The sequence below is a fragment of the Callorhinus ursinus genome, unplaced genomic scaffold (assembly GCF_003265705.2).
Source record: "Callorhinus ursinus isolate GAN/ISIS: 27379988/994484 unplaced genomic scaffold, GSC_fseal_2.0 scaffold51, whole genome shotgun sequence".
Taxonomy (NCBI): domain Eukaryota; kingdom Metazoa; phylum Chordata; class Mammalia; order Carnivora; family Otariidae; genus Callorhinus; species Callorhinus ursinus.
Genome location: NW_027397113.1, coordinates 10169102 through 10181469, shown reverse-complemented (window position 1 = coordinate 10181469; position 12368 = coordinate 10169102). Strand labels below are relative to the sequence as shown.

General features: G+C 40.8%; 1 protein-coding gene across 2 annotated transcripts in view; it reads right to left on the bottom strand.

Annotated features, from left to right (window-relative positions):
* Nucleotides 1-9968, bottom strand: part of LOC112829360 (transcobalamin-1-like) — a 12317-nt gene extending 2349 nt beyond the window's left edge. The window contains exons 1-6 of one of the 2 annotated variants that reach the window (XM_025878869.2): nt 9814-9968; nt 7048-7227; nt 5816-5956; nt 4786-4941; nt 3334-3524; nt 760-949 (exon numbers count right to left, since the gene is read on the bottom strand). In XM_025878869.2, coding sequence (XP_025734654.1) covers nt 760-949; nt 3334-3524; nt 4786-4941; nt 5816-5956; nt 7048-7227; nt 9814-9892 — 937 coding nt within the window. In that variant the 5' untranslated portion in view covers nt 9893-9968. The remainder of the gene's footprint in view (nt 1-759; nt 950-3333; nt 3525-4785; nt 4942-5815; nt 5957-7047; nt 7228-9813) is intronic. The other variant, XM_025878871.2, reaches the window with a different exon arrangement.
* Between the last annotated feature and the right edge of the window lie 2400 nt (nt 9969-12368).

The window sequence follows — 12368 nt, the reverse complement described above, 5'->3', positions numbered from 1 at the left end:
CCCTTCCCTTCCCTTCCCTTCCCTTTCCTTTTCTGTTCTGTTCTTTTTTTGCTTTGGTACAGCATACAGTAATGCTTCCCTTTTTTCGGATGCCTTTTTATTTCTTAACATTTATTGAAGACTTATTAAGTGTCAGGCACTGTACTAATCATTTTACATGGCTTATCTTATTCAGTCCTTACAAAAATCCATGTTAGATACATTTATCATTTGCATTTTTTATATTAGTGAACTGAAGTTTGGAGATTAAACATTTTGTCTAAGGTCTCTAAACCTGTAAGTGGCTGAACCAGGAATGAGCAGAGATAAAAGTCGTCTTTTTTCATCCCTTGTTGAAAAATCAGTTGTTTGAATAAATGATTCATGATCTGATTTTCTTATAATACTGCCATAATCCTCCCATATTCCTTTGAGCTCCCCGAGGGCTCACTCATTGTGAGTGAGAGTCAGAGACACCATACTTTGCTTAGAATGGGAATGATGCTCAGAACATGTCTAGCTGGCCATGAGAAAACATGCCTTTGGAGGTAGACATCATTGAATCAAGTCTACCTTGTTTATCCATGTTTGAACCACGAACAACATCTACTACTACCCTGTTAAGAACAAATCCTCAGGTGGTTAAAATCACTGGTGACACATGGAGGACCAAGTTCTATCTGGGAACTGTTAGGCTTTAGTGGTTTATCTGGTCACTTTTGGTCCCTAAGGACACCTTAGTCTCACATGCTTTGGGTAATATGCTCTTTAGTACTCTACCTGAGCCATAGACACAAGAAAAGTCTTTATTAACATCCAAGTAGGTCTTTCCCATCAGGGCTGGTAAGATTTGAGCTGCAGCAGTTGGCATGCGAAATGCTCCTTGAGAAATTTCTTTGAGCACTGTATCCCGTGTTTTTTGGCAAACCCATTGATTTCTGTTGTAATAGTTTGATGAGACAAAGAGAGCCTAATGTGTGAGAGAGAGGGAATGAGAATGAATGAGAGAAACATCAAATGAGGGAAAAGCCTCCATCTAACGAATTCAGTAAATATTTACTGGACATTGACCACAGGGAAGGCACCTTGGACAACTAGGATACCTTCCCTGCCACCAAGAAATTTATAAACTAGTTTGGGGGGAGGCAGGGAATTGCTTAAGAACACAACCGATAATGGCATCGATGAGAACAGGCTGTCTCTACCTATTCATTCCTGTAGCCTTAACACTGGACATACCTGTCCCATAGGAGACACTTGATAATTGCTGTTAACAATCATAAAAGAGCCCCTCAAGTGAATGCCTTAAGAGAAGCATCTAGTGCCATGGTGTTTCAGAAGAGGAAGAGCACATAAACTTTTAGTGACGCTGAAGAAAGGCTTGATGGAGAAGGCAGTACTTGAGGTAGGCCAGCATTTCAGTAGGAGACAGGAGAGGAGCACTATACCCAGAGGGAAGAGCATGATCAAGGATGTTAGAGTAGGTGCGGCCAGGGCATGGCCTGTCTGTGATGACACTCTCTGCATCTTAGCAAAATTCCCAAGGGATTCCTCCTGGCCTGGGAGGACTGATGTTCAGCAGAGACTCAGAGTGATTGTGGAAGAACAGGTTGGAGAACCGAGGTTGGGGCCACATTGGTGGACCCCTGAGCTTCAGGGTGAGGTGTCTGACATTATTTGCTTAACAATGGAGAGTCAAATAGCTTCTTTTTTTTCTTTAAATTTTTTATTGTTATGTTAATCACCATACATTACATCATTAGTTTTTGATCAAATAGCTTCTTGAGTAGAAACTATCCAAGCAGCAGATGTAAACTGGAGGGGACAGCATGATGGGGTAGGAAAAGTTAGTAAGGTATCAGAGTGAGTAAGATGAGGACTAAAACAGTTTGGTCCTGCAGACATCGCTCTGTAGTTTTTCGGGGAAGGACAGGTCCTCTTTTCATTTTCTCTGGAAGACCCTTTAAGTTAACTAAGAAGTCAACAAGCATTTGTGGGATATTTAAAAAAAGGATATTTCATTTCCTCTTAAAAACTGTCTTGTAATGGGTTAGCCTGGTGATGGGTATTAAAGAGGGCACATTCTGCGTGGAGCACTGGGTGTTATGCACAAACAATGAATCATGGAACACTACATCAAAAACTAATGATGTAATGTATGGTGATTAACATAACAATAAAAAATTTAAAAAAAAAGAAAAGAAAAAAAAAACTGTCTTGTAGACAAGCAGTTCTCAAGCCTTCTGTGAATTAACTTCACCCATAGGGTTTTGAAACCAGACCAAGGGCCATGCTCCACCTCTAAGTTTCTATATCGACTGGCTGGTGTAGAGCCTAAACCTTAGTGTTTCCCAAAAGCTCCCCCAGGTAATTCAAATGTGCAGCCAGAATGGGGAACCACTGTTATGAAGTCCAAACTCATCAAGGCAGACAGCAGCATCAATAGCACCAACAGTAAAAGCCACCTGTGTGATTGGACCCCTGTTACACCCCCAGCTTCTTCTTGTAGTTTTTCCCAAGAACCCTGCACTGGCCACGTTGAACACCTTGATCTTCCTAAAATACGTTAAGTTCTTTCATGCCTTTACCTTGTCCTTGCTGTCCTCTCTCCCTTGGAAAGCCCTCTCATCCTGCGTTGGCCTGGCAGACCCCTACTCATTCTAAAGACTCAGTGAAATTTTTTTCTGTAAATCTTCCTTCATCTCTTCTTGTGTCTACTCCTTAGATTTGAGTAAATCAGCGAGTGAATGCAGGAATAAAACCCCAAACTTCAAGGAACATATACAGGACAGAGTAGGTGCTGAGGGTGAGTTTTGAAACCAACTGTTTAGGTTCCATCCATGTCTGAATTACTTTTTGGCTTTGTAATATTAGGCAAGTTACTGATGCTCCATGACTCATGCTCTTATTCAGGGAAATGGAGGTAATATTTTCCCCATTGAGTTGTTGTGTGCATTAATGAGCATGGCAATAAATACTAGCTGGTATTACTGGCGCTGGCTCTTACTACTTGAACAACAATAATCTAATTTGGGAAGTAGGAGGAAAGCACTAAATGCTGTTATATGGTGAAGTGTGAGATTGCATTTGATAGAACAACATAGTAGCTTGTAATGGACTCTAGAATTTCTCAAAAAAGTTGTAGTCAGGAAAAGCTTCATGGAAGCATTGGACATGGAAAGGTAAGGATCTAAGGTGAGGAAAATACATTTCCATCAGAGGAGAGGAATTACATAAAATCAGTTAGTATAGGAAAGAGAATGGGTAATATCTTAGGGGCCAAAAAGAAAGGATACGGATATTTCTTTCCTTCCTGACTTCCTTCTCTGTCTCGTGTTTTACCCTCTGACTTACCTGCATAGCTTCTCCTGTACTATCTATGTTTCCAAGGAGACCATTTTCTGTTTTCTGAGACAGAATCTTCCTTATTAGTAACTTTATATGATTATCAATATTGTCTAAATCCTTTGTATCTATTTTGTTCTGCCCACTTGTTATACTTCTTTTCACACAGGTCAGAGCCAGGACAGCCATCGCACCAGTATCTGCCAGGAAACAAAACATTGGTGATACAGTAACCAACCATTCCAGTTTGCCTTGGACTGAGGGGTCTCCTGGTATGTAGGATTTTCACTGCTAAAAGAGGGACAGATCTAGACAAACTGGGAAGATTGGTCATGCTAATTGATGATGAGAGGGAAGGATTTAAAGATATAGCAATCATCCTTCCAACACTAACCTCTCAAATATTTCAAGATCCCTTCCTTACGTTGAGTAACCCTGTACCTTGTACACAATAACTCACCTGTTGGTCATAGAAACACATATGGATTTGCAGGCACATGCACATGGACAGTTTTCCACTTCTACATCTTGGTTGTTCTCATTTTTTCATCTCTCAGCCATATTGAGAGAATTCAGGATGATACCCCAGAGAAAATATGTTTTTGCAATGTTCCAGTGTTTCTCTTAGGCTAATTAGAAAATAGCACTTAAGAGAATTGTTTTCCAATAAAGCTTCTTAAGGGGGAGGATGAGGCAAAAGTTTGGAAGAAGTGAGGATAAGATCTTTTTTTCTGGCTTGTTACTTGGTCCTCCCTGGATTCTTTAGGTGTGGTACCTTCCCTCTCCCATAGAAAGAAATCTCATATTCTCCTTACTACCCAGAGATACTGAGTGGTGATTTTCTTTGGGCTTCTTGGATAAAGATGAGCTTGTGTATCTGGAGCCATAGGGCTGAGCAACAATACTCGCTGCCTAGAAGGGGCTTCTTTTTGGATGTGTAAGCTGACTCAGGAGAAAATTTCTAGTCCTTCTCTATTGGAGATACAGACTTTATTGTCAAAATATTGGACCTTTTCCATGGAGAGCTTGTATTGTCCAAGTAAGCCCACACATCCAATTGGTCCCAATAAATTAGAGAAAGAGGCAAAGTTAAGATAAATGAATTCCACTGTTTTCCTGCCGCTAATACTTATACTTCCTAAAATGTCTTATATTAAGATTCTCACAATCTATCCTTATTTTACAGATGGGAAGATTAAGGTCAGAGTTAACACCCATTGGTTATGTAATTCAAAGAAGAGGTAGGGTAGGAACTGGATCTTTCTACTATAGTACACATCTAGAAAGATGCTTAAATGCCCCACAATATCCATTCTTCTCAAAAAGAAAATTCTTGTCCCTGATTGCTAGGGTAAAGAGGATAAAAAAAAGTCCAAGTACTTACTGGCAGAAAAACTCAGAGGAAAAGACTTACCAGTGATTGTGTCCTCTATGCCAAGGGAATTGGATGTAATGACTCACCTACTGAGAACTGTTTGTGGAAATAGTAATTTTTATTTCCAGGTTTGAAGATTTCAGCAACTTTAGGAACTGAGTAATTCCCACTGAACAGACACAAGGCCAAAACATCCAGGCTGAGCTGGTAGTAGTTAGTCAGTGGATTACCATCATGGTCTTCTGTCAGAGAGGTAAGTAAGAAATACCTTACTCATGGAAAGACTACTGGAGTAATAGATTTTCAATCTATTCCTACTTGCTTAATTAGAATTTCTTTACATTTAAGGAGAAGTGAATAATAGAGGGGGGAAGATCACTCATAGAATCAACAAAACTGAGAAATGTAAAGGCTGTTAAGGACCACCAAATTCAACTCAACTCCTTTCATTTTTAACTGAGGAGACTCAGCACTAAAGAGATTAAAATGCCATCTCCATACTCAGGTGGTTACAGAAGTAGGCCTAGAACACAGATTTCCCACCACTAAGCCTCTTGCACATTCAATGGAAATGTGTTCAAACTATAAGTAGAAGTAGAAGAAGTAGAGGCCATCTCAAAAGAAGATGGGATCAGAGCAGCTTAATGAATAATAGGATAAATAAAAACAATGTACCTCACTAGCAGCGGTCATGATCAGCCTGTTTTTCCCAGGGATAAAGTACTTTTGGCCATCTTTAGCTCTTCTACTTGTATCATACGCTTTGGTACTTCTGACAGTGTCTTGTGTTGCTCAGCTATTTCTGGTGTATTTCATTATTTGTCTAACAGCCAAGCTTCTGGAGAACAAGAGAACTGTGTTCTGTAAGTTTGTGTGTGTGTGTGTGTGTGCGTGCATCATCATATGTAAGGCTGATGTAGAGTTGATGCTCATTTGCACCTATTTGAAAAGAAAATTCAAGATGCATGTTGAAGAAGGGAAGAAGGGGAAGTGATCTGCAAAGATTGTGGGATGAGTAGAATGAAGAGAAGGAAAGACCAAAGGGAAACTGTTCAGTTCTGAACCAGTGGAAGAGAGGACAAGGTTGTCCAGGATCTCTGAAGATTTGAGTCTTACCCATATTTTTAATTTCTGCTTTGTATTTATTTCCTAATATTTTGACCAGTTCAGAATAATTGATAGAAATTCCGTCAGGCCCTTTACATGCTCCCAAAGCCAGTATAGCCAATGCAAGCTGTCCCGAGGTTAAAGATGGCTCTGAAAAGAAAAGTATTCAAGTTTAACAAGGTACATGCTTGTGATTTTTCTTTGGCCTCCTGTCTTTCTCGTGACTTACATTGCCTGTCAGTTCTCTCTTTTTTCCCACTCAGTACAAATATTTTACTGTTCTCTTATTTATTCCCAAAGCAGAGACTTTTCTAGCAGTGCTGTATAAATGCAAACTAGATCTTAGTCTTCCCCATGCAATCATGAGATGTTTTTGGAATCACACAATTCTTATAAAAATTTTAAAAGAAGAAAAATAGATAATAAAGCCTTGGGATTTATTCTCTGTGGGTGCCATCTTGCCAAGATAGTAATAATTGACTTAGATGTTCTGCCTTAGAGAACATCAAAATTCTCCGGCTTCTCTTAATTCTTACAATAATATTGTGAGGTAGGTAGTGGTGGCTTAATTTTCCCCTTATTTCAATTAGAAAGCTAAGGCTCAGTATTGACATGAAGGACTCGGGGTGGGGGGAGCCTGCACTCAACCCCAGTCCTCATCAGGGGCACTTGCATTGGCTTAGTTGGTCAAGTATCTGACTCTTGATTTCAGCTCAGGTCAATGTCTCAGGGTTGTGGGAATGAGCCCTGCATTGGGCTCTGAGTCCTGAGCATGGAGCCTCCTTAAGATTCTCTCCCTCCCTCTTCTTCTGTCCCTCCCCCTCCTCTCTGAAACAACAAAACAAAAACAAAACCCAAAACACAGTACTCATCTCTGTTAACTTGTGATTCCCTTGCTATTGTCAGCTTTCTTACTTATGGTCCACATCACTGTCTGGTTGTGAACTCAGCTAGCTTATTGAACAGTATTAGTGGATAAGAGTCTATAATTTCTTTTGCTTTTCCTTGTGACCTTTTGAAGAAAAATGTTTTCCAGGACTCAAAGAAGTAAGGCCTCACTGTAGAGCAAATGGCACAGTTGTGATGTTTTGAGGTATCTTTCTGTCCTCTCTAGTTTTATACAGCTAGGATAGATGTAGCAGGGGAACTTTGGACACAATTTTGTCCAAAGGTCTCTTTCTGAAGATAATCTTTATGGATCGGTAAGTCTTCTAAATCTTCGAGAGAATGAAGATACTCACCTGTACTTCTCACAGTGAGAATGAATTGTTCAATCAGATGTTGATCTTGGTTTTGGTTCAGGAACCCACCAAGTCGGAGGGACAACAGGACTTTGGCAGCTTGGATTCCTTTGGTATAATTTGAACTGATCATTGTATGTACCAGAGGTTTCAGAGCAGTTTTGTTCTCTTTGCTTACCTCTGTGGCGGGGGAGGGAGGAAATAAGAAATACACACTAAGAAAATATTAAGGAACAGGAACCCTAGGAACAGGGTTGGTATTAAAATGTTTGGTAACAGATATGATACAGACAGAGCAATCCAGTGGTCACTGGCCATGTTGCTGGAACAGTACAAAGGTGGGTCTGGAGTCTCTGCTACATCAGGTATTACTCCTTTACCAACCAGCATGGAAGTGTTTCCATGTTTTAACAGCTGTTTCAGCTGTACTAATGTGTACTGACAGAACATCAGTCTTGCCTGGGAGATCTAGTATCATTCACTAATTTTGAGGATGAGGCCTGACCAGGATGTCCTTAAAGAAACCTCTATAACTGAAGGCTTAATGGAGACTAGAATATATGTCTTCTGAATCCCAGTCCTTTCTACTTGCTGGATTGAGTTCTTTCCCTCCTCCATCTTCTTCTAACTCAATCAGGTTAATATTGAGGGAAGGAAGGCAACAGTTCTATGTTATGGTGGTGATCGACCCCAAAGCTGAATTGTCTGGTTGCCCAACCGACCTGGCATCAAAATCATTATTTGGCAGCATGCACCTTTCAGAAAACCCTCTAGTCTTAGCCTACAACATGCCCAATTCTCAAGGGAAAGGATGGTGGCGTCACATTCTACTGTAAAAAGAGAGTCTAGAGACCTCAAGAACTGGAGGAAAATTAGAAGAGTTAGTTACCACTTAAAACATTTTTAAATGAACTTTGTTCAGGGGTGCCTGAATGGCTCAGTCGGTTAAGCGGCCAATTCTTGATTTTAGCTCCGATCATGATCTCAGGATTGTGGGATCAAACCCCACATTGGGCTCCTTGCTCAGCTCAGAGTCTGCTTGAGATTCTCTCTCTCCCTCTCCTTCTGCCCCTCCCTCAACTTGTGGTCATTCTCTCTCTCTCTGTCCCTTTCTAAAATACATAAATACAACTTTTAAAAAATGTACTTTGTTGACACTCCCCCCCAAAATCCTACCCATCTCCAGATTATCTCTTGGGTTAGTGGGATACTGAAAAGAGCATGAGCTGTTTGTTCAACCAGATCTTGGCTGGATTCTCTGGTCCTTAACTTATGACTATGGGTGACTTTTGTAACTTTCCTGACCTTCAATTTCCTTATTTTAAAATTGTGGATATTAATACCTATTTCATAGATATTAGATAAGAAATCACTTAATAACTGTAAATACCACACATATTATCTTTTAGCTCAACTGGAGTTTCTATCACTACATTTAGAGAACTGAGGCAATGTGAGTTCTCTACCCCCAATGTGGGGCTCAGAATCACCACCCCGAGATCAAGAGTCACATGCTCTATTGACTGAGTCAGCCAGATGCCCTCCATCTTTCTTCTCTTTAAAAGAGAGTCAGGGAGATCTGAACCAGTGGTTGTAGAAAAGTCCTGGTTTGTTACAAGAACAATTGGACAATTGTTGAGTATTGGCTGAGATTTTTGTGGAAGCATCCAGTTCAGCAGAAACAGACTTTTCAGTTCGTGGTCAACCACTCGTCAGTTTCCTTGACCACTAAAGACAGTTAATTATTTTGTACAATGAATTGAACTTCAAAACCTCCACAGAGACTCCCTATTCTTAGGATACAACAAAAGAAATGACAGGCTAGGAAGAAAAATTAGAGTTGGCAGCATTTGTGCTTTAACTTATGTGAACACAAGACTTTCCGCTGTGGTGTTGACCTCTTCTTGTAGGCTACAGAATATCGGGAGCATGTAGCCACCCATGGCACCACATAGTCATCTTTGGACTGTGTTTAAACTCAGTTCCAGGTTAAAGACATAAAAAAGAAAAATCATGCTCCTGAGAGCTATACCAGGCTTCATAACATCACTTCCCCAATTAACCTCAATTTATGGATGAAGCTAAAAAAAATTCAGAAACATTGGATCATTCAGCTTCTACAGGGTCAGACTACACCTGAACCAGTTTTTCTTTCTCCTACTTAGTATTTTTTAAAAGACCCACACAGTCTTGGGATCCTATACCCAGAGGAGAGATGATGGGCTTGTACCCATGTCCTATGGGGATGAGTTGGAGGGAGGGAGATGTGTAGCTTGCAACATCTAAACTCAATAATGAAAAGAGAGAAGTGTTTGTTATTTGAAAGGGATTATTAACAATATTTTTCTGTATAGTTATAAGGGGTTAACCCAAAACCCATGAGTTGAACTTCAAAAAAATAGATTGCCTCTCAAATTCAAAAGAAAACTTTCTATGATCTTGAAAAATTTCTGGGATCCTGAATATTCTATCATTGAAAATGAGGAAGAATAGACAGTTGCTCCGTAGGGTTGTTATGGTGGAGAAAATCTGAATATAGGAAGAAGAGTTAGGCAAGTTAGCATTGAATCTATGACCGCTCTTAAAGCAACATACATTATGGAACTTTCCTCACCATGTCCTTCCACAATTTACATTATTCATAGAGCTCAACCACATATAGAACTGGAATAGGATCTTTTCTCAGGTCACTCCACACAAGTCCTCTGCCAGTAGACTTTAGAAGACTGTCACACCAAGAGTAATTTTAGCCCAATGCATACTCACTGCAGATCTCACATTGTTGCCTTGGAATAAGAGAAAACAAGAGGAGCCCCACTAGGGGCAGCTGGTGGGATTGTCTCATCTCTCCAACAGTGTTCTGGATTGGTGAGAGCTTGTCTGGCTATTTACTGGGTGATGGCAGAGGGTAATGAGAGCTCCTTCTTTAGCTTGCCTCAGCCTCATTCGCGCAAGCAAATATTGCACAATGTTGGGGGTGTGGTGTGGTTAAGTTTATTTGTCCAAGAATTGTGATAAACCAGGAAGAAGACTTGAAAGGTTTGGTCAAGGACGAAGAGGAAATAATATTCTTTGTTTACTTTACTTTAGGATTCACATTCCTTACTTGCCTTCAGCCCAGTGAGAATAAATTAAATTTCCCTGTTTCCCATTCCACTTTGGTTGTGTTTTATTTATGTCTCTTGAAACATTAGATTTGGGGTGCCTGGGTGGCTCAGTCATTAAGTGTCTGCCTTCAGCTCAGGTCATGATCCCAGGGTCCTGGGATCGAGCCCCATATCAGGCTCCCTGCTCAGCGGGAGGCCTCCTTCTCCCTCTCCCACTCTCCCTGCTTGTGTTCCCTCTCTCGCTGTGTCTCTCTCTGTCAAATAAATAAATAAATCTTTTAAAAAAGTAATAATTGCTCTATAAGAAAAGAAACATTTGTTGGGGCAAGGGCTTAAAACATATAAAAATGGAAGTAGAATTTGTAAGACTGAAATTGAACTAGGCAAGATGGGGGAGCCTGGTACCTGAGGATCTTTGGCATAGTGGTTTTGATATTTGATTTCCTTCTGTGATAGGTGCCCTTAGGGTTTCATAGCCTGGGAGGAACACCACAGAGATATATATCAAATGTGGATTTTTGTTGTGCTAGGAAAGATGCTACAAGCTCCATGTGAGAAGTGTTGTCTATCATAGGTCTTCCAAGAACTATTAGAGAATACTATCATTTTTGGCCTTAAAATGTTTGCTCTGGTTAGCAAGATGGCAGAATAGAAGGTCCCCTTGCTCATATCCCTCGACAGCAACAATCATTTTAGCCACCATCCATGGATACAAGTTTCTATGTGGGAGCTTTGGGTTCCAAATAGGAGGTGAGAAACCTCAGTGGAGCCACCAAGGAGAGCTGTATTGAAAAGGCACATTAAAGAAGAAAGACTTGAATTCACAAAAGTTAAAGCACAGAATTAGAATTTGCCAATTCTGATTGTTCTTCCTGGCCTTTTTCCCTTTTGCTCCCTGAAGAGCCAGGCTCACTAACCATGGTTCTGGATACAGACCAGAAAACAGCCTCATCCCCTTGTGGGCTTGGCTATAGCCCTGTTTGGCATTGGTCCTGGGACCTGGAAGGTATCATGCCCACCTGAGCCTTGGGTGATACTGACCTTGTTTAGGGCTGTGGAGCCTGAAGCCTTGTGACTTGGCTCCAACATCAGCTGTGGCCTGGGAGAAGTCTTGCCCACCCAGGGACCTAGCAGGAGACACACCCATCAGTGCCTAGGAGGCAGGCTGGCTGATCCTGGTCCAACTGTGGATCCTGAAATGACTCCGTGACCTGGCCCCATCCCCTCTCAGCTATGGTTCAGGGACAGTCCTGCCCATGCAGGGACCTGTCCAGTGACCCAGCATGAGCCAGGACCATCGTGCACCTGATAATAGGCTTGTGGTTTACAGACCCAACTGAGACCCAGCAGCAGCCAGGTGACCCAGTTCCAGCCTTGCATGACTGTGATCCCAGAGGCAATCCTATCAGCCGAGGGGCCTGACAGGAGAATGTCTTTTGCATGTCAAAAACAGCCTGTAAAGATGGAGATGTGTTTGCTCCTTCAAACACACAGACACAAACATAAGGCCAGACAGATCACAAAGCAGGCAAATATGACACCACGAAAGAAAACTAATAAATAGACCTACAGACATATAGAAAAAAACAAAGCAAAGAAGCTCCTTGACATTGGTCTTGGCAATGAATGTTTTGGATCTGACATGAAAAGCACAAACAACAAAAGCAAAAATTAACAAGTGGGACTACTTCAAACTGGAAAGCTTTTGCATAGCAAAGAAACAATAAACAGAATGAAGAGACAACCTATATAATTGAAGAAAAAGTATTTATCAGATACCATATACCTAATATATCTATATAACTATATATCATATTTCTAATAAGGTTATATTTTGAAAATATATAAGGAACTCCTACAACTCAAAAGCAAAAAAAAAACCCCAAAAACAAAAAGACCCCACCTCCCCCCAAAACAACAACAACAACAAACTTCCAGATAATCCCATTGGAAAATGGGCAAAGGACCTGAACAGACATTTTTCCATAGAAGACACACCAATGGCCAACAGGTACATGAAATGTGTTCAACAACACTAATCATCAGGCAAATGCATATCAAAACCACAGTGAGATATCCCCTCCCACCTGTTGGAATGACTGGTATTAAAGTGATAACACGTGTTGGCATGGGTGTGGTGAAAAGGGAACTCTTGTGTAATGTTGGTGGGAATATAAATTGATATAGTCATTATGGAAAACAGTATGAAGCTTC